The following is a 27580-nucleotide window of genomic DNA, read 5'->3' as shown; positions in this document are numbered from 1 at the left end:
AGATTATGACTTGAACCGAAGTCAGACACTTAACCGACTGAGCCACCCAAGGTTTTCAGTATTTTTGATGAATTTACAGCAGATCATATTTACTGTGGTCCAACTCCTCTTAGTGTTTCCAGTAACTTGACTAGGTAAATTGGCTGCCGAGGTTAAAGTTTTGGCATAAGGAGTAGTTTTTTGTTGGGTAAAGCAAATTGGCTTCCTGGGGATCCAAAGCCATGCCCCTTTTCTCTATCACAGTACGCTCAGGTCATTTGTTGGGTGATTCTGCTGTATGTCCAGCCATCAGCTAGACAGCAGAGGTGGTTCAAAGCAGTTCGTTGATATCCTAGATCATCAGTGGTGATAACAACTTGGTAAGAGGAAATTGAAGTCCAAGGTGGGTGAGGGGAAAAAAAATTGGCATCTAACTGCTTTAGTGAATTCAGATTTCAATGTGTATTTATTTTTGGGACAGAGAGAGACAGAGCATGAACGGGGGAGGGGCAGAGAGAGGGAGACACAGAATCGGAAACAGGCTCCAGGCTCTGAGCCATCAGCCCAGAGCCCGACGCGGGGCTCGAACTCATGGACCGCGAGATCGTGACCTGGCTGAAGTCGGACGCTTAACCGACTGCGCCACCCAGGCGCCCCGTGAATTCAGATTTCAGTGGCTAGACAAGTAAGACTTAGGAGACTGTTGCAGACAAAAAAAAAAAATTACATGGGGGGGAAAAAGTGATATGGACCAGTGAAACACATAATCTGATTTTAAAAAATCATACCTAATATCTGAGATCAGCTAAGAGTAGACCACACTCAAGACAGTGGTATTAATATATCTAAAGAAAGAATGAGGCAGAAGACAGTTAACAGTAAAAGCATAAAAAATATATATGTGAGGGTTTAGTTAAGTAAAGCAGACAGTGTCTAGTAGCACCGATGAGAGAGAGGTTTTCTTTTTTTTTTTTAATGTTTATTTTTGAGAGAGAGAAAGAGAGATGGAGTATGAGCAGGGGAGGGGCAGAAAAAGAGGGAGACGCAGGTCTGAAGCAGGCTTCAGGCTCTGAGCTGTCACCACAAAGCCTGACATAGGGCTCGAACTCAGGAAGGGTGAGATCGTGACATGAGCCGAAGTCGGACGCTTAATCGACTGAGCCACCCAGGCTCCCTGAGAGAGAGGTCTTCTTGAGCTGTGACTGTAGGTAGGACATGTGGCTGATAGATGTAGACGTAGTATCCATCTGAGCCTTCATTCTGGTGCCATGCTCATCAAGCAGCTTTCATCACCTTTGGGTATCCAGGAAGACATGCTGAAGGGAGAGAGTTAATCATTACACAACCACTTTACAGTTACTGTTCATTTGAAGCAGTAATTGGACATTCCAGATTATACATCTAAATTGGTGTTGTAATGAAGGAGTGAGAATGAGGCTCTGTGTTCTCACAGAACCAATTTTAATGCCTGCAAAAATCTAAGAATTAGTCCCTTGGATATGTGTCCCTGCCGTTTGGTAGATGAGACATCTGACTTTCCTTTAGGCGACCCCTCTTTTGGTAGCCCATTCAAGAGGTAGTCTTGTGGAATTGCTGCTGAAAATCTCTCAATGTTATTCACCCCCTACACAGAATAAAAGAAATATGCTATATAGTCATCTCAATATGTACAGAAAAATATTTGAAAAAATTCAACACCCATTCATGATAAAAACTCTTAGAAAACTAGAAATAGAAGGAACTTCCTTAAGCTGGTAAAGACATCTATGAAAACTCTGTAGCTACCGTTATACTGTCTGTTTTCCCCAGATTGGTCTATAAATTCAGCTAATTTCAATCAAAATCCAAGCTGACTTTTATGTAGAAATTGACTAGCTGTATCTAAAATTTATATGCAAGTGCAAAGAACCTAGAATAGCCAAAGCAATTTTAGTAAAAGAACAAAGTTGGAAGACTTTTACTATTTTATTTCAAAACCTACATAAAGCTTCAGTAACTGTAGCAGTGTGGTACTAGCATAAGGATAGATACACAGAACCATGAAACAGATCAGAGGGGTGCCTGGGTGGCTCAGTGGGTTAGGCGTCCGACTTCTGCTCAGGTTATGTTCTCATGGCGCATGGGTTTGAGCCCCATGTCAGGCTCTGTGCTGACCCCTCAAAGCCTGGAGCCTGCTTCAGATTCTGTCTCTGTCTCTCTCTGCCCCTCCTCCACTCATGCTCTGTCTCTCTCTTTCAAAAATAAATAAATATTAAAAAATTAAAAAAAAATAGATCAGAGAGCCCAGAAATAAACCCACGTTTATGAGGTCAGTTGCTTCTCAACAAAGATGCCAAGATAGTTCTTTAGAGAGAGAATAGTCTTTTCAATAAATGATGCTGGAACAACTGGATATCCACACTGAAAAAAATCTCATCTTTTACATTGGATTATGGATTTAGATACTCTGTCCCCACTTCCCTGTCCTCCCTCTCTGGGGCTCAATTTGCATATATGTTAGACTGCTCGATATTGTCTCACGGATCACTGAGGCCTTGTTAATTTTTTTTCAGTCTCTTTCTGTGCTTCATTTTGAATCTTTCTATTGCTTTGTCTTCAAATTCAGTGATCTTCTCCAGTATTTAATCTCCTGTTAGTCTCATAAAGTGAACTTCTTACTTGGATATTGTAATTTTTTTAATCTCTAGAAGTTTGTTTTTTAATATCTTTTTTCTCAATATTTTTATATTTTCCTTTACATCTTTCAGCATATGGAAAATATTTATAACAACTTTAATATTCTTCTCTGCTAATCATCTTTGTCCCTTCCATTTTTATCATAATGACTAATCTATCATGATTATGAGTTAATTTTTTCTTTTTCTGTCTAGGGTTTTGGTTGGATGGTGGATATCATGAATATTAGCTTCTTAAGTGCTATAATTGTATTATATAGTTGTATTCCTTTGACTTTGTTCTGGCAGACAGCTGAGTTTCTTTTGGGTGAGTTTGATCTTTTCCAGTTTTGTGTTTAATTGCTTTCAGGATGGATCTGGAGTAGCTTTAACTGCAGGGCCAACTTAGCACCACTTCTAAGATGTGACCCTGCTACATTTCTCCTGAATGCTTGGTATATTTAATGAGGCCCCTCCACGCTTGAAACAGTTACAAGCCCTGTATGACCTCTGAGAATGATTGGGCTTCTTTCTATGCATGGGCTGGCTGCCATGCAGTCAGGCTCAATAGTATCTCTGTCCAGATTTCTTTTACTCTCTCTCTGTGCAGGTTCCAGCTCTTGAGTATTCTCCCCCAGAAATTCTACCAGCCTCAGCTTCTTGAACTGCAGTCTCGGGGCTCGGTTTGGATTCCTTCTGGTTACCAGTGGTTCCCTTCTGGTTCACAGTGATCCCAGCCTCCTGGTATTCATGTCCTTATGTAGTCCCCTACCATATTGTATCAAGGTTGGTCTAACCAAGAAATATGATAGAGCTAATGGCATATCACTTCTGAAACTAGGTCATAAAAGATACTGTGGCTTCTTCTTTGCTCTTTCTCTCTGATGGCCTATTCTGTGGGAAGCCAGCTGCCATGTTGTGATGACACTCCCAAAAGAGCTCTTCCTAATTCTAGACTTAATCCTTTTCAGTCTGTCTGATCATGTTACCCTCCTACCTGAAATATTTGGTGTTACTTTGTAACATTCAAAATAAAGGAAAACTCCTTAGCAAAGCATAGTACCCCTTATGACTTTTCTCCAGCACTCTACTCCAGCTTCAGCTCTTCCCTCTTTCCCCAATCTGTGTTCTGACCATAGCAAACTATTTTCAGGTGGTCATACTCATGCCTGCTCTCACATACCCTGCCCTGAACATTTGCATATACTCTGTTTCCACCCTCCTCATCACCTAGCTAACTCCTGCTCTTCACATTAGAGGTCTCCTCCACCAGTAAGCCTGTCAGCACCCCTTCTTTATGCCCTCCTAGACTATGCTAGGTGCCCTGCTCAGGGCTCCTCTGACTCCCTGTTCTCAGCCCCTTATTCTGTCTAAGGTGCCTATTTAACTGTTATTCCTCCCCTGCCCAATACCTCTAATATCAAGGACAGGGGTTGTTTTCGTTTACCATTATGTCTCTTTCTGGCACACAAGGGGTGCTCACTCAGTATTTTTTGAATGAATAAGTTAGTGAAGAGAAGAGTTTAGAGTGCGGTGAGCAGTGACTTAGCATATTCTGTTACTCAGTTGATTTTAATGCTGGATTTAACGTACAGATTAAATGAATAGTATTTGGTTAACTATAATAATTTAATTTAATGAACTTATCTCATGTTGCAGTGATTTGGGGGAGAAATTAGGTAATATTTTATTCATTGTTTCATTATAGTAACATATTTTAAGTTGCATTCTTGAAACCTGAAAGCTTACCTAGGAGTACATATAGGATTGTTGTACAATAAGACTTTCTTTTTTCTAAACAGTTAAGTCATTCAGTTGTTCTGGGCCTGTGAAGTTTACCATCGAGTGGTATTTGAAGTATCATACCTGTCAGAATGAATATTCTAAGCTGGAGGTAAGTAAAATGCAAATTTTTAAGGTACATAAAGGTATGAAGGAAAAATTATGAGTATAAAGATTTATTAGCTCATCAGGTGAGGAGGCCAGAAATGTGGATTGTAGTTTTAAAAGTGCCACAGATTTATTTTGGGACTTAGGCAAGAAATGTTTTAATTTTTATCAAAGTATATACCTTCTGAGAAGGAAACAAATCTTTTAGTTTCCTTTCTGTCTTGAGAGAAATGTTAGTAAATATTTAAATCAGTCATGTAGGAACTGTAGATAAAGATGTTGTGGGTCACATACAAATAAAAATCAACACATTTAAGAAAGAAATGTGAAAGTTTTACTTCATTCAAAAAATTAGTGACAGGACACCTAGAACTTTAGTGAAGTCAGGTAGCTTTAGTGAGTAGAAGTAGATCTCCCAAAGAGGTGAGGGGAGAGGAGACCCCCCCCCCCACCGACCCGCCCCTGCCAAGGAAAGAAGGGGGAGGGTGTAAGAAGAGGAAAGAGGCCCCACTGGGTTTCTTCTTCCCCTGCAGGGTCCACTGGGCTCAGCAAGGTGTTCTCCTGTGACAGGTCTCCTGATGGTTGCTCACGGTCATTTCCTTCACGGCTTCCCTGCTGTTTGTGTGCTCCTAGCATGAATCGTGTGCATTTCCAAACTTTTATCTGTATTGTCTTTCCATTTGGGGTGAAAGGTGCCAGTGTCCTCAAATATTGCCTTTGTGACTTTATTCCCTGTTATTTTACCCCTACATACCAAATACTTCAGTGTGTCCTGGGATGCCTGGGTGGCTCAGTTGGTTGAGTGTCTGACTTCAGCTCTCACGTCGTAGTCTCGCAGTTCGTGAGTTTGAGCCCGCGTCAGGCTCTGTGCTGACAGCTCAGAGCCTGGAGCCTGCTTCAGATTCTGTGTCTCCCTCTCTCTCTCTCCCCCTCCCCTGCTCATCATGCTCTGCCTCTCTCTGTCTCTCAAAAATAAATAAATGTTAAAAAAAAAAATTAAATACTTCAGTGTGTTTCTTAAGAACAAAGGTGTTCACTTAGCTTGCATAGTGCAGTGATAAAATTGAGGGAATTTAACATTGATACAAAATTATTATCTAACAAACAGATCTTATTAAAGTTTTGCCCGTGTTCCCAAAACATCCTTTTTGGCAGTTTGTTGTTGTATCTTTTTTTTCCTGGTACAAGATCCAATCTAGGGTCACAGTGCATTTCTACAGTGTTCTGTTTTGTTTTTGTTTTTGTTTTTTGTCTTTCACGATATGACACTGATATATTTGAAGTATACAAGCCACTTATTTTTATAAAATGTCCCTCAGTTCCAGCACTTCTGATGTTTCCTCTTGATTAGATTCTGGTTATATTTTTGGCAGGAGTACCAAAGAATTCGGGTTTGTCCCATTTTTGGTAATGATAACTTTTGATCTGTTGGTTAAGGACATTTCTGCCAGGTTTCTCCACGGTAGTTACGACTGTTCTCTTTGTTGTTAACAATAACTTGTGAAGAAGTACTTTTGTACTTGTGTGTGAATATCCTGATTTTTCATCAGTTCTTGTTTGAACATCCTTTGACTCTTGCCTGATGAATCAGCTATTGCTCTGATAATTGCTTAGTGGTGATTTTCTAATTCCATATTTCCTTCTGCTTTGTTAACATTCTTCCATGAAGATGAGCCTGTTCTTTTCCTCTTGTCTTACCTGTCAGTCAGTCACCTGAGCAGTCATCAGCATGGACTCATTGAATTTTACTTTGTTAGATGGGTTATAATCTGTTACTATTTTGTATTTATTTGGCTCAAACTGTTTCCTACTGGCCAGTCGAAGCCAACTTAACCTTTTATTGATGACTAGAAGCTGCCATTAGGAGCCTGGTTTTATTCATCTGTCTTTGGTTTATCTTTCCTTATTGTTTATTTTTTTTTTTAACGTTTATTTATTTTTGAGAGAGAGAGAGACAGAGCATGGACGGGGGAGGGGCAGAGAGAGAGAGAGACACAGAATCGGAAGCAGGCTCCAGGCTCTGAGCCATCAGCCCAGAGCCCGACGCGGGGCTCGAACTCACGGACCGCGAGATCATGACCTGAGCTGAAGTCGGAGGTTTAACCGACTGAGCCACCCAGGCGCCCCTATCTTTCCTTATTGTTAAATGCTGCTTTTCTTTGTAAAATCTTTTTATACATGGGATAAAATGAAAGTAGCCTCAGGACAAAATATTTTTTATTTCTCCGTGAACCATCTCCTGCGATAATACCGTATCACCTTTCTTCCTGTAAGATTATGCTTGCATTATGTGTTACTGTATCTGAGCATATTGGAATGGCTAACATGTCATGATAACTTCATCATACTTAAAATTATATTTAAAACATTTTTCTTGGGATGCCTAAGTAGCACAGTCGGTTAAGCATCTGACTTTGGCTCAGGTCATGATCTCACAGTTCGTGAGTTTGAGCCTCGCGTGGGGCTCTGTGCTGACAGCTCCGAGCCGAGAGCCTGTTTCAGATTCTGTATCTCCCTCTCTCTCTCTGCACCTCCCCCTCCCTCCCCCATCTCTCTCTCTAAAAAATAAACATTTAAAAAACACTTAAAAATGTTTTTCTTTTCAGTATTTTGTTCTGCATGTTTTTAAGTGCTCCAAACTGAATAAATCTTTGATATCATTTAGATGTTAAGTTTTACTTATCTTCCTGAGTAAGAAGCGTGGAAACAAATTATAACCCAGAATTTTGCCTTGAGTAGGAGGAGCTATCACAAAAACATGAACCTAGCGTTGATGAAGACTTTTGTGGTCATTATTTCAAGAACGTTGAATGTTGGACAACAAAATATGAAAACATAAATTGCAACAGTGACTTACAGGTGTTTCCCTCATTGAATGTGAGTATATGTGTTGTCATGTCAAAGTAGAATTTACTGTACTCCCACTGAATACAAGTAGTAACTTACATTCTATTCTGTCAACATTTTGATAAAAGAAAGGTGCTTAATTAGTTATTTTTAGGTTAAGTTCTTTTGAATGTGTGGTAGTAGGTAATAAGTAAGGTACTGGCACCGTTGTTCCATTTCTTTGTACCCCTTTGCAGCAACACTCTTGAAAAAGAGCCCTTTTGTCTTCCTATCCTGATCTGTTGTCAGTTCATCTGTCACTCTCTCTTGTTTCCACTCCAGTCCTACCTTTGCCCCCATTACTCCATCAGAACAGCTAGTCAAGGTTTCCAGTGACCTCCATGTGAGATCTGGTGGTCTCTTAGTCTTACCAAAGGTCTGCCAGCCTTCTTGACTTATCACACTTAACCTACTTGAACACTGTCCCCTCCCTTATGCACTTACTTCCCTCCCTGTCTGGAATATTAGATCCCAAAATGTTGATAGCACTCATCCATGAGTTGTGAGGCTGTGGGTCATTTTATCTTATTTTTGTTCTGTAAATTCTGAAATGAAAATATATCTTTGGTAAAAATAGTAAAGGGTTCTTAAAATGTGTATTGAGGTGTGATGAATGTAAAGTGTACATATCAGGAGTGGATGGCTTGATGAATTTTGAGAACCTGAACACACCAGTATAGGCCCAGATCAAGTACAGAATATTTTAGCACCTAGACTCCCCTTTTAGTTCCTAATACCTTCCCCACCAAAGGTAGCCACTATCTTGATTTAAAAAATAATTTTTCAATGGGGCGCCTGGGTGGCTCAGTTGGTTGAGCATCTGACTTCGGCTCAGGTCATGAACTTGAGGTTCATGAATTTTGAGCCCCATGTTGGGCTCTGTGCTGATAGTTCAGAGCCTGGAGTCTGTTTCAGATTCTGTGTCTCCCACTCCCTCTGTTCCTCCCCCACTTGCATCTGACTCTCTGTCTCTCAAAAATAAATAGATTTAAAAAAACTTTTTTAAAAATTTTTTTCAAAAGCAGGATTTGTTACTCATGTTTGGGCTACAAAGAGATGTGTTCTCTGGTGTTTAGCTTTCAAATCTTTACTTTTCTCATAACATATTTTTTTCTTGATTGTTAAGACAGCTTTTCCCCCATAGAAATGCAGCAATATAAAATGGAATTATGTTGTTTGTTTTTCCAGAATAAGGAACTAATTACAAATATCAGAAATGTTTCCAACCAGGAAGGATCAACAGTAAGTCATTTTATTTGTCTTTAAATCAAATGTATACAAGTTCTAGTAAGCCTGAAAAGAATAGATACTTGGACGGTGATATACAGTAGGGTTATTAGAAGTGGGGAAGAAAAAAAAGAAGCGTTATATCAAATAGTATGTTTTTGTGTGTAACTATATGAATTTTGTATGTATTTGTTTCTGTCTTTGTTTAAAAATTCCTTTCAGGTTGTAACTTAAGGTTAACTTTTTTGCAGCCTTTTTTCAAATGCCTAGCATAGCAATGGGCTGGTCTGGATCATCATTGAGGATGGAAATAAATAGATAGAGTCCATGAGTGTAGCACCGGGGAGGAGAGAATTTGGTATTTGGGGGAATTCTGAAAGTCACAAGACCAAGAGGTGGGGAGCGTTGGAAGCAGCTGTGTGTAGGGACTGAAGACAGGTTTAGGAGAGCTTGCTTTGCTTTTATCTTGTCATCCTTTGTGTTTCCAGCTTTGTACAGGCTGTGTCTCAGGTGGAGAAGTAGGAAATGAAAGGAAAAGATAGGAAGTCTTCTGGAAGGATGTATGTGAAAAGTTTGATTCAGTTATGTGGGGGCATTGTGGCGTTCACAGGCATTACAATGAGCAGTGTCCTTTCCCGGCAGGACTGCTAGTAACATAGATCTTAATAAGTAACTGAACCTATGTACCAAATCTGTGCAGTCTCTCTAACAATGTTATCTGACTTCTAACTCCCCCAGTTCAGTTCAAAACCACACCCATTTAAAAACTGAATGCTTGAGGGGCACCTGGGTGGCTCAGTCAGTTGAGCCTCCGACTTCAGCTCGGGTCACGATCTCACAGTTCGTGAGTTCAAGCCCCGCATCAGGCTCTGTGCTGATGGCTCAGAGTCTGGAGCCTGCTTTGGATTCTGTGTCTCCCTGTCTCTCTGACCCTCCCCCGCTTGCACTCTTGTCTCTCAAAAATAAATAAATGTAATAAAAATTAAAAACTGAATGCTTGATATTAGGATAAAATGTGGGAAGGGTAATATTAGGAAAAAAATATTTGAATGGTAATATTAAGTAAAACATAGAATGGTAACATTCAGGGGAAATTCTTTAGAAATACTGAAAGTAGAAAAATTGAAGAGTAGAAAAAAGCTTCCTCTTCCATTGCTTTGGTTCTGAGAGGCCCATGGTGAGAAAACAGTGAGGGAAATCCTTCCAGTGTCCACTGTCCCTCCACTACCTACCATTTTTTTTCATTGTTTCAAAAGACTGAAAAGTGGGGCACTGGGCAGCTCAGTCAGTTGAGCAACCGACTCTTGGTTTTGGGCCCAGGTCATGATCTCACGGTTTGTGAGTTTGAGCCCCATGTTGGGCTCTGTGCTGACAGCAAGGAGCCTGCTTAGGATTCTCTCTCTACCTGCCCCCCTCTGCCCCTCCCCTGCTCATTTTCTCTCTCTCTCTCAAAATAAATAAACTTAAAAAAAATTTGAAACAGTGAAAAGTAACCCAATTGAGTTACTAAAAGTTGTTTTAAAATGTGGTGAACAATTGTTTATATTTTCTATAGCAATTTTTTAAAACAACATAAAGGATATATATATTTTTTTTCCTGTTTCAGGATGCGATAGCTAGAACACAGAGAGATGGATTTCATATATTTGTTGTTTCTGTGAAAACGGACAAAACAGATGCAAGATGGAATTTGAATGGTATATTTAAACTGCATGTGTGTTTGCTGTCTGCTTTTACTGTATTCTGTGTTTTTGTCATTGACCCAAATCTACATTTTTTGGTTAAAATACATCATTGCAAAACAAATCTCTGTGAATCACAAAAACAAACGACCTATTTATCCGGGGGACTTAAAACTTTTTGCTTATCTTACTATTATATGTTTTAATGGATTGGAAATTTAAAATTAAGATAAATTTTTAAAATTTCAAACTCCAGTGGGATATAAAATTCTTTATCCTTTCAGATTAAAAAAAAATTCCTAATATAGAGATGGCTAGGCAACATTTTAATTGTATTTGAAGTAGATTATATTCTATATCAGGAAAATGGCCATCACCAGGCATTTAAAATTCTCATTTTAAAGCATCTGTCTGTAGCTTAGGAGTAGAAGTAGCCTGTCTGGCAACGATAGCTTCTGTGGTCTGTGAGCTCTGCCCACTCCCCACCCCCAATGCAAGAGTGGGCTTACAATAAGCAATCTTCAAGGGACTGAATGCTTTCACAGATCGTAGAATTGCTTCGGCTGTTGTTTTCCAGAGTAGCGTCTGTTGGACCAGTGGTAGCTAAACAGCATGTGAGGATCCTGCTCTGATTCACCCACTGGGGACACAGGTGTGAAGCCAGGCTTTGCCTTTGAGAATTGCCCAGTCCAGCGGGGAGGCAGAAAGTACTGAGGGGACATAGGTGTTGCTTCAGAGGAGGCACAGAACTGGTGTACTACAGGGGAAGCTGGTGGAGGTGGCTGCTCTGGACGAGTGGTCCGTGGGCTTCCTCCCACAGATGACATAGTGGGCCAGATAAGAGCCAAATAAGAGAGCTGCCACCTGGACTTGTGTGTCCCCCCACAACCCCCGGCTTCCCAGGTATTGCGTCTTTTCCCCTGATAGCAGCAGGCAGTTTTAAGGCCCTACTAGTTAGTAACAGAAGCAGTTACTGAGCTCTGCAAGTCTTGTACTTTATTTGGCACTCTGTTTATTATTGTCACCTTGGACAATGACCCAAACTAGATGCTTGAATTCAGTAATTTATCCCAAGTTACAGTAAGGAAGACAAAGTCCTCAGTGAGGTCAGCGACTCAACATGGGGCCAACCTAAGGCCGGTACTGCTTTACTGTCTGCATAAGATCAGATTTGGCCCAGGTTTTACAACAGCATGTATACAAGTAAAGGTATCTTGGTAAGATTACATGTTAATGACTGGTAATTAGCCAATACATTGTGTGTCTTAGGTAAAAATGCAGATTTGTCGGCTTGGTGTGTGTTCTTGGAACCTTCTGGGAAATGAGCTTACGTTTAAAAATATAAGAAAAAGACTGATTGGTAATTTAATTCTTTGATGTCTTTATCCCCATCTTCACCAGTTTCTCTTTCTATGATCGGGCCTCATGGATATATTTCCGCGTCAGATTGGCCACTAATGATTGTGAGTATTTCTCATCATTTTTTCCTTTTTTAAAAATGAACTTTATATCCTAATTGGAAAATCTAACAACTTAAAGAGCTCAGTGGTGGTATCCCTTAGTAGCTAATACTTTGGTATACCCTCTGTTTTTGGCTAGGGTGATAGGAAAATAAAAGACTGGATACTTGAATGAAGAAATGTCCATTTTCAAGTGATCACAAGCCTTAACTGACTAAAATTGCTCTTCTTCCTACAGTTTTACATGGTGATGTGTATCGTTTATATTTTATATGGCGTACTGTGGCTGATGTGGTCTGCCTGTTATTGGAAAGATATATTAAGAATTCAGTTCTGGATTGCAGCTGTTATTTTCCTGGGAATGCTTGAAAAAGCAGTTTTTTATACTGAATATCAAAACATCAGCAGCACTGGGCTATCAAGTAAGCTGTGACTCTCTCCATAAATACTATATGATCCAAGAGGCCCCTAGCATTTGTGAGCAGAGCTGCGGGAGGCCTCCTTTGTACAGTGATTTGGGAACAGTTGCGTTATAGATGAAGACGACAAGAGCCAAGATGAGAACGTGAGAGGAGGACTCTGATCTAGGCTAGTGCCTGTATTGTCCTCATTTTCCATTTCCCTTCTTTCCCTCACTTTCCTCCTGGGGAAAAGAAAACTCCCACTTCAGTGATTGGATTAAATCAATAAAAGTTCCAGAGGGGGGCACTTTAGGTGCTACTGATCCTTTTAACATATTTCTCTGTCATTTTCCCATACTCTTCCTTCTCCTTTCTCCTCCATAAAAGAAAAGAAGGAAAATCTGGCCCCACACAGTAAAATCAGTAGTTCTGGGATGGATGTGCCTGCAGCCTTCTTGTGTTCTCTCTGTCTCTTCGTTCTCACACAGAACTTCATGTGACCAGTGGAGGCCCCTCACAGTTTACTCAGGGAAGTGTGTGAATCAGAAAGGGTAGGAAGGCAGGCATCCTCAGATGTGTGCCCCAGGTTTCTAGAAGGTGGAATGCAAAAAGGCCAGAGAGGTAAAGGTACAATCCCATCACCCAGCCTTTGAAAAGGGAGGTAGCTCCAAAGGGATGAAAGCACTCAGGAGTGATCAGTTCTGAGTGATCAGCTAAAATGATCTTTGTGCAGATTTTTATAGGGTGTGATTATGTCGGCTATTTATTTTTATAATACTCCAGGAAAAAAGAAGAGTGAGTTGGAATGTAGATGAAACAGATTTGCCCTAATGTTGATAATTATTGAAGCTGAGTATTGGGCACATGGGAGTTCACTATACTGCTTTTTCTGTGTTGGGGAATGTTTGTAATTTCCCAAAATAAAAGGGTAGGTACAAAAGAAGAAAGAAAAGACAAACATTCAAGGAGGCACATAAGAGGTATTATTATTCTATAAGAGGTTTTAGTGGTGTGTGTGTGTGTGTGTGTGTGTGTGTGTGTGTGTGTGTGTGTGCTCTAAATAAAATAATGAAGGAGGGGTGAGGCTGCTGCTCCTGGCTGGAGAGTAAAGCATTCTTGAATGTGAAATAAGGCAGTTCAGCTCCTTTGCTCTGAGTGGTGATCCTCTCTTGCCTAGGGAGCGTTGAGGGTGGCTTGAACTTCAGTGGGGAGCCGCAGAAGCTCTTGCCATCCTCACGGACTTCAAGCCCTGTGTCTGAGATGACACGAGAAAGGCTTGGGAGAGAAGCCCCAGGCTGCTGTCAGCGTCTTTGAGGAGTCCTGTGAGAGGGACAGGTGTCAGACGACATGGCTGTTGCTCTTTCTGATTTTCCCAAGTGGGAATTCTGTAACCCAGGCTGTCTTGCTTAGCACTGATCCTGCAGGGACAGGACACAGTGATTGTTAGGACCCAACACAGGGACCTTAAGAATAGGTCATATCAGATTGACTTCTTTTGTGCTTCTAAACTTAGTATACCTGGACTTCTTCAAGGTATTTGACAACTTTGATTTCTTGTGGACAAGATGGAGAAATGTGCACTGAAAACTGGCTGTGCAGCCATATCTAAAGAGCCCGTGCACATAAGCACCCATCAGTCTTGTCAGTATAGAGCTGTGTCGTCCAGTGTGGTGGCCATCAACCACATCTGGCTGTTTAAATTAAGTGAAGTTAGCAGTTTATTTCCTCAGTTGTACTAGCTGCATTTCACGTGCTCAGTAGCCACATGTGACCATTGATTACTGTATTGGACAGCATGGATGTAGAACATCTCCATCATCCTGGAAACTTCTGTTGGACAGCACCGGAGCAGTGGTTCTCATCCCTGGCTGCACATAAGTGTCCCTTGAAGAACTTTCAAGCAATACCAGTGCCAGAGAGTCTGGTTGAAGTAGGCCTAAGAATTGGTTCTGTTGAGAGGCTTCCCATATGATTCTAGTATGCATCTAGGATTGAGAACCACTGGGTTAGAAGGGGGCTTTGAATGACACCTGTCTCATAGGTTTTAGACCTTGTGGCTGGTTTATCCTAAATGTTATACCTAACATTTATTGCAGGCCTGTGCATATGTAGAGAGCATTCACTAAAATTCTGTGGATGATGTGAGGCTGGTGGAGTTGTTCATACTGGGGGTATAGAGAATAATTTTAGATGGACCCTTCTCACGTGAAGGTACTTGAAGGGGTGCAGACAGATTTGATATCCCAAATGGAAAGGTAAAACCTAATAGGTAAGACCTTGAACTTGGGGTTCAAGTATACATTGAAAAAATATAAATGGGAAACTTTTCTAAAGGATTTAAAGGTTGAAGCTGATGAATCAGCTCAACATAGACAGTTATAGGCAGTTGTGCCTCCCACTAGCTCCTACAGCGTTAGGTTATAGCAGGAGGGCTAGCAGTCAAGACACTGAGAAGGTCCACCTGCCAGGAAAGTTGTATTCACTTCATTCCAAGAGGGAAATAGTCCAGACTGAGCAGCTCACGAAGGGATTTGAAAACACGCTACCCTTAAACATTTGTTATCCTAAACCTCTTCACATTCTGCATCCGCTCTTAGGGAGTTCATCCATTGTTTTCTTCTTAAAGCTCAACTTCCTGGCCAGATGTCTGTCCTGAGCTGCAGACCTAGTAACTGGTCACCTGCCAAACATCTTCTGAATGCCTTGCATTCATCTCTGTAGGGCATAAAAGAAACTCACCTTTCCCACCCTTGTACTTTTGACTCACTTTAGTCCCAACCTAATGCTCCTGCAGGTATTCCTGTCGGTGGATGGCCCTGCCAGTTGACCTTGGTGCCATCCTTTTTGCCACCCTCTTCCTCTCCCTCTAGTTCCACATCTGTCCACAAGGCATTTGATGAGGTCTCTTGTGATTTCTTGTGGACAAGTTGGAAAATTGTGAGCTGAAAACAAGACTAAGTAGGTGGATTCACTACTTGTTTCTGTATATCTTTCTGGTTCTCTCCATCTTCCCTGCCAGCACTGTGCTCTTATCGTCTCTTACCCGGATTTCTGGAATGGCTTCCTGAGCATTTTCCTTGCTGGTAGTCTCGTTCCTCTCCAAGCCATTAAGTAGAGCAGTCTTGATAAAATCAAGCTGTCCGTTTTATTCCAAGAGTCAGCAAACTTCTTGTGCAAAGGCCACATGGTAAATATTTTTGGCTTTACAGGCCATATGGTCTCTGTTGCTACTACTCAACTCTGCCATTATAGCACAAAAGCAGCCACAGTCAACACGTGAACAAATGGGCGTGGCTCTCTTCCAATGAAGCTTTATTTACAAAGACAGATGTAGGGCCAAATTTGACCTGTGGGCTATAGTTTACCAATTCCTTTTTTACTCCCTTGTTTACAGTCATTGACTTCCCACTGCCCTTCACATAAAATCCAGATTCATAACATGGCCTAACCACCCTGCGTGATTATCCCTGCCTCTATCACCAGCCTCTTTTTTTGATATCCCCGTTACACTCTCTGCTACAGATACACTGAACTTTGATTTCTTGCAAAGTATTTTACTTTTCATCTTTTCTCCTCCATGCCTTTTCATGTGCCATTTATTTTGCTTTTCTCTTATTCCCCCCAAATGTTTAACTTTTACTAGGCCTTCAAATCCTGACTTAGATGTTGCTTCCTCTGCGAAGCTTTTCTGAACCCACTTGCACCTCCCTTAAGTGTGGATTCAGTTGGCTTCTTCATAGTCCTGGGAGATGCTGTGTTGCCTCTAGCACTCACCACACTGAATTCTGTGTATTTACTTGTCCTCACCAGAGTAGCAGCTTCATGAGGGCAGGGATCATGGTGTCTCTTTTCCTATTGTAGCCACACAGTAGGAGCATAAATAAATAAATGATGAAGGCATCCTGGAGAAAAGAAAATTCTAGAGGACCTTATGGTTTTCAAATATTTACAAGACAGAAAGTTCTTTATAACCTCAAGGGGAAGAACAAGAACAGAGGGAAGCTGGGGGAGATTTTAGATTGATACAAGACTGAGGTTTTCAAACATCAGTTGGATTAGATGACCTTTAAAGCAAATAAGGCTAATTCGTCTGGAGTCAGAATGTAGTTAATACACAGTACATCTTTAGAATCTTGGTGGCAGGCCTCTAGATGTACACAGAATGAATTCTTTTCTTTCTTCCCCTCAGCCCAAGGTTTATTGATATTTGCGGAGTTGATATCTGCGGTTAAGAGGACATTGGCTCGCCTCCTTGTGATCATTGTGAGCTTGGGCTACGGCATTGTGAAGTAAGTATTGGCGTGTTGGAAAGATATCGAGCTTCCAGTCTTGTAACTCCTTCCACTACATTATGAGCTCTGTGAAACTGGACACTTCTTAGTACTGTGATCCAAGCCCCGTGGGGAAATACCAGTGAGGACGTGTTTTCACGGGTCCTCCATGTACTGGCCACTTGACTCTGTCCTCAAATAAAGATCTTGAATTTGAAGTCCAGTGTGGCTTTTTATAGTTAGATGAAGAAGTAATCAACTTTAAGGATAATGGAAAATTTTTAACGATTCTTAAAGTTTAAACCATTTTCTATTTCCTAGACACATGGTTCTGCTTTTACGATTGCACTCAAATATTGTAAAAGACAGGATTAAGCACCAGGGCAGCAGGATTTCGGACTGAAACCTGGCTGTCCACTGAGGACCCTACTTCTTCCAGGCCCCCTCAGGCTGCCGATCTTTTCTCTCCCATGCCTGTGAGTCACTGCGAATGAACATGGAACAGCTTGTCCTCTTTATCCTTATCGCCTTTTTAAAAACTCTCTAATTCCCAGAAGCTCAAGCTTTTAGCCTGGATCACCTGCTATATCTTTTTACTACAGTCACCTTTTAAGTTCCAGACTTCTCCCTTCATCCCTTAACTCATGGAGTACTTGCTCCCTGACTTTCTCAACACTGCGTGTGTCAGAATTCCCAGTGATTTCAGTTTCTTAGTGGGCGATCCTGTAAGTAACCTGAACTCACCCCCTCACCTGCACTGCTCTTACCTGTCCCCTCACCTCAGTTACTGATTCCCACTGCTATTTTCTAGACTTTATTGTTATGTATAACTGTACCCTCTTTACAACCGCAAATTTAAGCAATCCACTTTTCCACTGTCACCTTCTCTGTTTCCTGTTTACTTTTCCTAACACATCAGCCCACTTCATTCTTTGACCTTAGTATAGCCTCTGGCCTTTTGATCCTGCTACCTTCCATTGATCCTTCAGGGTGCTGAACATACACCCATGCCCACAGCCACGCCATGTGCACCTGAAGCCCTCCGCCTTTCTCTTGGCCAGCCTCCCTTGACAAATCCAGCTTTCCATCTGCTTCAGGCTCCTACTGCGGAAGCAGAATCTGCCTGAGAAGAACACCCAACCATACTGCAGGCTCGTGTCGCTTCATGACCCGGAACTTTTAAGTGCGTCCTTAGTGTCCCTGGTAGTTCTTCTGGATCCCCTTGCCAGTCTCTGGCCCCTTTCCCACTGTGCAGAAGACTGTTATGACTGTTCTCTCCCCTCCAGCCTCAGATTCCCTACTCGTATCTGTCTTACCTGATCTTGGTTCTTTTCTCATTGAGGAAATAGAAGCCATCAGAAGGGAATTCCAATGCCTTCCTGCCCCCAAATCTGTACCATTCCTCCCATATCTGAACCATGCGCAGCGTTCTCCTCCTCTTGAAGGAAAGGTACATGGTTTAGTCCTTTCCCTGCTCCTGGGCTCTGGATCCTGTTACCTGTCATCTGCTAAAGAAGCTGTTCCAGCAGCTGCTTCTGTTTGCTCCGGTCTCATCAGTTTTCCTCTGGTGGGTCACTGCCATCAGCATGCTGTTATTTCTGTCATCTTCAGGAGCAACCCTCGCTTGGTCCCAGCCGGCGCTGTCCTCTGCTGCTCCTTCATTCCCTCGCCCCTGTGCAGCATTATTTCTCAGATGCGTGCTCTGTACTTGCCACTCCAACGTCCTCATTTTCTCCTGATCGCACCCAAGGAAGTTTTCCTTCCATTCCTCCCTTGAGACTGCTCTTGTCAATTACCTTGACCTCTGGTTGCCAAAACCACACGGCCTTGCTCAGCCTTTGTGCAGGGGCCCTGGCTGCTCCTTCCTAACCTCCCCTGCTGGGCCCTCTTTGTCTTCCTGAGCTCCAGCATTGAAGCACCCCAGACCTGCTCACGCGACTCATATCCCTGGGCCGTACTCATCTAGTTTTTTGGCTCTAATGTCAGGACACATCCAGAGTGAACCTACCCCTCCCTTCCACAGCTACCACCCTGGGCCCGACCACCATCTTCTCTCCCTAGATAACTTTAGTACCCTCCTAACTGGTTTCCCGGCATCTGCCCTGGTCTCCTGTCAGTCTTTTCAGACACAGCAGAGGCCAAGATGATCCTTTTAAAGTTTATTTTTATTTATTTGGAGAGAGAGATAGAGAGCAAGCCAGGGGAGTGGCAGAGAGGGAGGGAGAGAGAATCCTAAGCCGGCTCCAGGCTATCAGCGCAGAGCCCGACACAGGCCTTGAACTCATGAACTGTGAGATCGTGACCTGAGCGGAAATCGAGAGTCTGATGCTTAACCGACGGAGCCGCCCACGTGTCCCAAGATGATCCTTTTTATTTTTATTTTATTTTGTTTTTTATTTTTTTTTAAGATGATCCTTTTTAAATGTAAGTCCTATCTCATTACTCTTCTGCTCATCTCACTCAAACCCATTCCCTTTTTGTTTTTGCACATGGCCGACCGCACCTGCCACTCTCCCTTTTGAACACTCTGTTCCATCCTGCAGGCTTTCTTGCTGATTGCTCTTCCTTAAACGCAGCAGACATTTCCTCACTGTGCAGTAAAGGCCTCTGTCCATAAGCATCTTGCCTGAGACCCCAGGCGTGGTTTGCTTCCTCACTCTCTTTTTTCTGCTCACCGTCCTCTCCCGGAGAGGCTGGCACTGTCAGGATTCCCGATGTGGTGCACACCCTCCATCACTCTGACCCTCACCCCATTTATAGCTCCAGTTGACACAGACGTTAGGATTTATTGTCTCGTTCCCCCACTTGAATGTGACTTCCATAGAGTAGGAGCTTTGCCTGCAGGTGTCCTGCTGTTTTCTTAAGGCCCAGTGTAGTCCGTGGCACACAGTAGGCACTCGGCAAATACACACTGAATGTACACACATATGCTTGGGAGCTTGAGATTGTTGTAGTTAGCAAGGTTTTGGCCAAGACACCTTTTTTCCATTGGGTATTTATTGAGATTCCTTCTCAAATGCTGTTTGGGTTTTTTTTTTTGGAGGGGAGGGGTTGTTTGTTTTTGGCCCTGTATAGTAGTCAGAACACAGAATCCCCATGTGGAATCTTGGGCCTCCCTTTTCTAGTTATGCACTTCAGAGCACTCGTACTTCTGGCTGTTGGAGGGTTCCAGTTAGCTGGCTGTAAGGAGTCAGAATTTTGATGAACTAAATTAGATACAGTCTTAAATATAAGCTATGGATATTAGTTTAATTTTCAGTTGGATTTTATCTTAAAGTGACTACATGAAGTATTTTTCCAAAATCAGGGGTTTTTTTTCTTCTTCTAATTACTCCAGTAAGAGTGTTTTTGAGCTAAAATGTCTGTGCGATACGATTTGCAAATTTCATGAAGTTTCAGTTCTGTTTTCAAATTACTCATTGCCAAAATCACTGTCTTTGCATTTTCCCAAGTCATCTATATCTTTAGAGAATCAAAAATGTTATTTTAGTTCTTTTCCATGTAAAGAATGGAAACTGAAATGTCTTAGCATTCTTGTTTGGGCCACTGAGTGAAGAAAGGGGGTAGACGTCGATCTCCTCATACTCCTGTTCTTTTTCTACCCAAGTCAGAAAACTAGTGGATTCTCTCTAATGAAATGTATCCCAGAACAGTTTTTAATTGATGTTAATGAAAGAATTAAGTTACTGTTTCTGTCAGTGACACAAGTAGGCCCGGACCCTCCTAGGCGTCACCAATCTAACTGTTCCGCTCCCTGGAGTGAGCACCTGCACTCTGTTCCTTGGGGGGCTTGCATTTCAGCAGCAGAATCGTCTGGCACCTGTGTGGCCTCAGCGTGTTGCTCCATGGGCATCTGTACAGCTTCAAGTCCTGGAGGAGACCCATTTTTTCTGAGGCTGTTTCTGCCTTGTTCCCTCCTGGGAAATACGCTGTTTCCTAACACTGAGCAGAGGCAGGGGCAGGGCAGGCTGATTTGATTAGATAATGACTTCTCTCATATTGAAAATTGGGCCAGTTATTGTATTTGGATGCATTTTACTTACCCATGCTTTTCCTTTTTTTTTTTTTCTTTTTCCTCTTCTTCATTCCAGGCCTCGTTTAGGAACAGTCATGCACCGGGTGGTTGGACTGGGGATTCTTTACTTTATCTTCGCAGCTATTGAAGGCGCGATGAGAGTTATTGGGGTAAAAACTACATAATTTCACTTCTATCCCTTTTTATTGTTGCTGTGAAATATGATTTAACTTTATATCTCCTGAGATGAATTTTTAAAGATAGGAAATGTATGAAAAAGGCCCAATTTGAGCTTTTTTTCCCCCTATGGAATATTTCCCTTTTTAAATAACTTCCTGAATGTAGTAAAAGAACTTCTTAAAATATGATCAATTATGAAGGAAAATATCAATTATAAAGGATAATATGATCAATTATGAAGGAAAACATGATCGATTATGAAGGCACCATTTGATGTCATCCCAGAATGACATCTCCAGAATGTTCCATCCCAAAAACATTCGTGGTTATTCTTTATACAGAACATTTGTCTTTGTTATCATGCAGTCTGAACACATTCATTTCTTCCTTAACCCTTGGTTTTAAACACGTGGAAGTGAACAGAATTAACCGTACCCTTCACACATGCTGATATTACATCTCATCATGCTTGAGTCTCATTTGGTTATAACTGTTCTCTGACTCTTGTGGAGTCAGTGTTTGGGGATTCAACAGTCTCCACTCTTGGAAAACCCACAAGAAGGTAGTGTCCAGGGGGAAATGACTCGGGCGATGTGGGAGGCAATGCTTTACTCTCTAAGAAGAGGCAGAACATTTACATCTGGGAAGACCCCTCGATTTCTGGCTCTCGGTTTTCCTTAATAATATGGTTGACGACTGAGTGACTAAGCAGCTTATTATAGTTTACTCGATTCAAAGAACCTAGTAATTTTTACCCAGAATGTCTTTTGGATTGGATGTGTGAATCAGATCACTGGGCACAGAGTGAATGATCTTGTGTTGCCACGTAAGTTTGCTTCACATATTTTGATCTGAGCCTTACAGCAGGACATTTGTCCAGTAATGTTAAAAGCCTCATTCTTCTATTATCTTCGAAACATCTGCGTTCTGTATTAGACACACTTGCTCTTTTCATCTCTGACTCTCTGAAAGATACATTTATTTTTACTTTTACATAATAGCGAAGTACTGTGCATTTATATATATAATTTACAGGAGCTAGTCTTTGCTAGAAAGAGAAAAGATAAATATCCCGCATGTAGACATAGTATAAACATTGTTTTTCTTTAAGGTTTTACGTAGACAACATCTTAGATATAACTTTTAAATATGATTTTCTGTCAACTTGTGATGAAAGTGTCTAATCCATGGTTTATTTTTACTCTTCCACAGCTCCTTTTCTTTGTTTTGTTTTGTTTTTTCATGTCCCTTCACAGATAGTAAGAAAGATCAGGAGTCCCGTTTCATTAGTAGCCCTGGCTGTAGGTTGGTGTGGAGAGGGGAGAGATTGAAATGGTTTATCTCAGTGGAGCTGGAGACATGATATGTTTTATTTGCCATTGCATAGTACAGTTTTACATTATCTTTGAATAGGTGGATGGCAGACTAACACCTGTTGCTGCCAAAACAAAAATTTCCAAGTGCATAGACACAATTTTGTTAGGAATAAAATTTCTGTGGCTTTTGTAAAATGATGAAATGAGCTAAATTGTTTTTCTTTATCACATAATAATTTCTATAATGGAATGAAACTTTTACATTCAGATTTTTCCCCCTGTTTTTTATCTTCCAGGGTTCTAACCATTTAGCTGTCATTTTTGGTGACATTATTTTGGCAGTTATTGACTCCATTTTTGTATGGTTCATATCCTTTACTATGTCCTAAAGTAGTTTGTTGTGTCATTAAAATCAAATTACTTTTAGTACTGTTCCGTTATAATAGAAGGAACTATAGTTATGCATTATTATTTTTAACCTCAATACAGGAATTTAGTTGAAGGTGAAAAAGTAACAATTCCCCAAACAAACAATATCTTTCTTTTTCTATTAGTTCAGCAAACTTAAGTGCTCAATATGTGCCCCATACTGAGGAGACAGAAGAAAAAGGTATTATTCCTGTGTTACTCTGGTAGGGAAGAAAAATACATAACTAGGAACAATAGAGTGATAGTAATTGCCATTGTAAAATAAGCTTTTTTTTTTTTTAATTTTTTTTTTCAACGTTTTTATTTATTTTTGGGACAGAGAGAGACAGAGCATGAACGGGGGAGGGGCAGAGAGAGAGGGAGACACAGAATCGGAAACAGGCTCCAGGCTCTGAGCCATCAGCCCAGAGCCCGACGCGGGGCTCGAACTCACGGACCGCGAGATCGTGACCTGGCTGAAGTCGGACGCTTAACCGACTGCGCCACCCAGGTGCCCCAGTAATTGCCATTGTAAAGAGGTGCTATGCAAATAGAGAAGAGAGAAAGCAATTCTAGTGCAAAACTCAAGACTTCACAGAGATGGTGACATTAAATTGAGACTGGGAGAACAGATAGAGGCTAACCAGGAAAAGAAGTGGGGAAAACGCATTCTGGGAATATTGAGGGGAATAAATAGTTGGAAGCGTGAAAATACAGGGACCGTGGTAGAATGTCCCAGGGTAGCTTGCCTATAAGGTATACATGTGTGGGAGAATCGTGGAAGGTGGGGCCAGAGGGAGAGGTAGAATGATGTGCTCAAGAGTCTAAAGTTCCTTCTTCAGGCGAGAGGAGACAGGAATTAAAGCCGTGCCGGCAAATACCATGATGAAATCTGTATTAGAAAGAACTCGAAAATAATATTTAAAAGTGACCCGGAAGAGACACTGGCCTGCTCAGTTGGAAGAATGTGAGACTCTTGATCTTGAGGTGGTGAGTTTGAGCCCCGTGTTGGGTGTAGAGATTACTTAAAAACAAAATCTTTAAAAATTAAAAAAAAAAAAAAAATGACCTGAAAAAGGAGGGTCTAGAGTATTGAGACAGGAAGTCTAGTAAAGAGTCGTTTGTAGCGGTCCAACAAAAAGATGGTAAGGGTTAGAAACAGGGCAGAGGGAATGGGAAGGAGACTCCAGATAACAGACTGAGTAGGAATGGGTGGGAAAAGAAGGGCGAGAGGTCAAGAGAAGTCTTGCATATCTCATTTGGGTGGCTAGGGCAGTTTTGCCACCCCACGGCCGTGAACCTAGGGAAGGGACCATCTTGGTGAAGTTTGAACTGACTTGGGCCATTCATGTTAAGTAGAGAGTTGGAAAGCCCAGCCTGGGTTTGTCAGAGGAATTGGAACTGGTGATGAAAGTTGGAGGTCATCTTCACATGAGACAAGGTTGTAGCCTGCAGAAGCGACCCAAGAACACGTAGACGAGTGAGAGAGGAGAGGACCAGGAGGGCGCCTAGTGGAGTGGAAACGTGCATGGAACACCAGCGTGGAAGGAGGCAGAGGAACCCAGAAATTGTCCTGGGGTGAAGACTGGGCGAGCTTGGGTAAGGTAGGGTGGTCCACAGTGGCCAGTACTACAGAGAGATGAGCTGCCAAGGTGTACCTGGCTTAGGTCATTCCAGAGGTCACAGCGGGACAGCAGGAGAGCAGGTTCAGTGAAGCCGATGGGGCAGAAGCTACACTGTAGCAGCAGGAGAACTTTTTAGTGGCAAGGGGAGCCATCCTGGAGAACCCTCCTCACTGCTTCAGTGACTCCAGTCGAGTCTGGGAAATTCCATTCTCTTTAACTCCGAAGCAGAGCCTCTACTACACATTCTTGGAAATGGGAGGAATCCTAAAGAAAGCGTGAGCTGGGCAGAGCAGAGGGCGGTGCTGTGTGTATCCCAGAATATGACCTTTATGTTTCTTCTGCATTTATATCCTCTATGAAGCTCTTTTCTATAGATGGATTTGTTTTTTACCAAGTTTTGTTTTTGTGTTTCCACTGTCTTCAATACTTGTCTTTTTTACCTTTTCATGTTAAATGTTATTTCATTTCCTTGTAATTTCTTTCCATTTTCTCATGTTTGTCTCTCACAGGAAGGCCAGAGGGCTTGAGTTTGCCTGTGTTCCTCCTCTGCAGAGATCCCCCCTTTCTGTAGATGGGCAAACATGCATAGTGCTGCTAACTGCCTTTTCTGAGTCCCCCATGGGTGTTTTCTTCTCAATCCAGTCTGTCTGCCCCTTAAACTCCCTGTTTGCGAATTTTTAGTATGCTTCCAAGTTAAAACAAAACAAAAAAAAACCTTTGACTATACTCTCCTTACTCTCTAAAGCAGCGGGTCTCAGCCTCCTTTGGGTGCCGGGATCAGAGAGGCCTTTGAAAATTGAATGAAAGCTGTCAAGCCTCTTGTCACAAGATTCATACACTCCATGGATGTTTTGCCTGTGTTAGGGCATTTAAAAACCTAAATTATATCAATGGATCCTCTAGTGTCTAAGGGGTGTCTAGTTAAGAAATAATACCTGATTTAAAGAGTTGTTTCTCACCGAACTTGCTTAAAAATCTGCTGTACATCTGTTCAAAGCTACTAGTTTGGAATCCAAGTTTGTTGAAAGAATTTATGGTTAAATTTTATAGTTATCTTTTCAGAGAATGCTATAAATCTTACTGTAGTGTCATTTTTATGTTTTCCCCATGAAAACACATTTAACGACATTCAGCTATTAAGAAGGTGAAACACCTTGCTCAGTCCTGCCCAGGAACAGTGCCCTAACTATAAGTACTCCTCCCCAAGGGCTGTGCTTCCTTCTCGGCTACACTGCAGCCGCATTGCTTGTTGGGATGCTCACCTGACTTGAGGACAAGGGGTGGGCAGTGTAGACATACCTGGCACTGGGATCAGCAGAATTGCAGTGAAGATGAACCTAGCTTTTGGTCTCAGATCTTCTGTTCTGTCATTTGTGCATTTAGAAAGTGAGCTTCAGATGTCTGCTGAATTTGGAATTGTCTTGTCTCCAAAACTGGATACGCTTGGAGCCTTTCATTAGTTAAGGAGTATGCTCTTCAATTAATTGAGCTGTGGACACTGCATTTTAAAAAATCTGTATTATCTTTTTTCCTGGTAATTTACAAGATATGTATTTCAAAGATTTCTTGTTCTTAACCAACCATCCACAAAGTAGTTCACTAGGAAAAACAGTAATGCAACTTGGCAGAAAACTCCAAAGACAAGCAGCTCTAACGACCAAATTCCATCTGGATGTGAATGAGGGTAATTTATCACCTTTATGGACAGCGTTGGCTTTGGTCCATTTCCAACACAATAATGAGCCAAATTGGAGTGGGGAGATAAGGAAAACAACGCAAAAGACTTAGTTTGCTTAATGATTAATATTTTTAATAAAGATGTTTGTGATAAAAGTCATGAAGAAATTCAGAAATTAAAATTATCTTGGTTAGTGTTTCATGGTGAGAGAAAGGACACTTAGTATCCATTTCAGCTTGAACCTGAATTTCCTATTTGCTTTTAGACGGCTATTTGGCAGTTTTCTTGACGGAAGTGAAAAATCTGCATTTTCTGTACCGACAGAGAATACATTTCTTTTTAAATTTTTTTTTAATGTTTATTCACTTTTGAGAGAGCACAAGTGGAGGTGGGACAGAGAGAGGAGGAGACACAGAATCTGAAGCAGGCCCCAGGCTCTGAGCTGTCAGCACAGAGCCTGAAGTGGGGCTTGAACTCATGAACTGTGACCTGAGCCGAAGTCCCACTATTAACCCACTAAGCCACCCCAGCGTCCCAGGAGAGCAGATTTCCTAAATGATTACAAATGGCAGGCAAAAGAAGCAGATCCACATACATCACAGAATTGAGTGCTTGCATAATGACCCTGTTTCCTGTGCTTGGATGAACTTAACATAGCTATCCCCTAAGAATCTGATTCTAAAGTAAAATAGCTTGAAAAATTGAAAGCCATAGCTTTTCTCTTGAAGCCCTCTTCCTCTTTTTTTATGCTTGTTTTAATTTTGTGCTGTTTTGCTGCAGGCAAATGACTCTGATCTTGTGCTTCTGGCCAGCCTCCCTCTCTCTCTCCTTGACTCTGGCTTGTGCTGGTGGATATCCTTTTCCTACCGCAGAGCACGTCCGCCTTCCCGTTGCTTCTAACTCCACGATAACCGGGCCTGTTTGCTTTCGTAACCACTTTCCTTTAATGGGAGAAATGATTTAAGCTTTGCCGAAATGTAACAGTGTCTTGGTAAGTGGGGGTTTAGGCAGTTTTGAATTTGCTTTCGATCTTTTTATTCCTGGGCTTCGAAGAAGTACTTTAGAATTATTAAATGAGACCAGCTTGCTCACATAGAAAATTCATTTTCTTCAGGGATTTTTATTTTATTTTATTTTATTTTTTTTTATTTTTTTTAACGTTTATTTATTTTTGAGACAGAGAGAGACAGAGCATGAATGGGGGAGGGTCAGAGAGAGAGGGAGACACAGAATCTGAAACAGGCTCCAGGCTCTGAGCTGTCAGCACAGAGCCGGATGCAGGGCTCGAACTCACGGACCGCGAGATCGTGACCTGAGCCGAAGTCGACGCTTAACCGACTGAGCCACCCAGGCGCCCCTTCAGGAATTTTTAAAAAAGAATTTTTCTTGATAATGTTTAATGAATACAGCATATTTGCATTTTTGTAAATTCTAACAATAGCCTTCATTCGTTGAATTGTGTTATTTTAGAAATGGATCTTCTTGCGACTACTCCTTGATCATTTAGGAAGATTGAGTCGCAGTTTTGAGTACTACACTGAAGTTTCTGATTAATGAAGAATTGGGAATTTAAAATAGGCAAAAATGCAAAACGGGCCACTTCCATTCTTGGGCTTCGCTCTGTAATTTTCAGCATACGGTTCATAAAACAAAGATTGGTGGTGGAAGATAAGCACCTTCCTCTTACGAAGAGAGAGCTGCCGCGGAGCTCAGTGGAGAAGCCTCTTTTTACTTCTTCCTGCTTGTCAGTGTTGAGCTTCACCTGATCCCTGTACTCCTGGAAGACAGCCACGGTTAACAAAACCCCCACCCTTTCGTGTTCGGGAAAAGCCTTACTACAAAGGACCTCCTTTCTCCATAGGACTCACCTGAGACTCCCGGATGCCCCCTTGTCACCCATGACCAGGC

The 27580-nt window shown here is 41.7% G+C and overlaps 1 protein-coding gene across 2 annotated transcripts in view; it reads left to right on the top strand.

Annotated features, from left to right (window-relative positions):
* TMEM87B (transmembrane protein 87B) overlaps positions 1-27580 on the top strand; it is a 51601-nt gene that overhangs the window by 4739 nt on the left and 19282 nt on the right. The window contains exons 3-11 of one of the 2 annotated variants that reach the window (XM_043603998.1): positions 4436-4527; positions 7263-7400; positions 8598-8651; positions 10243-10333; positions 11720-11781; positions 12017-12200; positions 16369-16468; positions 20542-20635; positions 26453-26524. In XM_043603998.1, the coding sequence (XP_043459933.1) occupies positions 4436-4527; positions 7263-7400; positions 8598-8651; positions 10243-10333; positions 11720-11781; positions 12017-12200; positions 16369-16468; positions 20542-20635; positions 26453-26524 (887 nt within the window). Of the gene's footprint in view, positions 1-4435; positions 4528-7262; positions 7401-8597; positions 8652-10242; positions 10334-11719; positions 11782-12016; positions 12201-16368; positions 16469-20541; positions 20636-22257; positions 22330-26452; positions 26525-27580 lie in introns of both variants that reach the window. The other variant, XM_043603997.1, reaches the window with a different exon arrangement.

This window comes from Prionailurus bengalensis, chromosome A3 (genome assembly GCF_016509475.1).
Source record: "Prionailurus bengalensis isolate Pbe53 chromosome A3, Fcat_Pben_1.1_paternal_pri, whole genome shotgun sequence".
In the NCBI taxonomy this organism is placed as follows: domain Eukaryota; kingdom Metazoa; phylum Chordata; class Mammalia; order Carnivora; family Felidae; genus Prionailurus; species Prionailurus bengalensis.
This window is presented reverse-complemented; position numbering and strand designations above follow the sequence as displayed.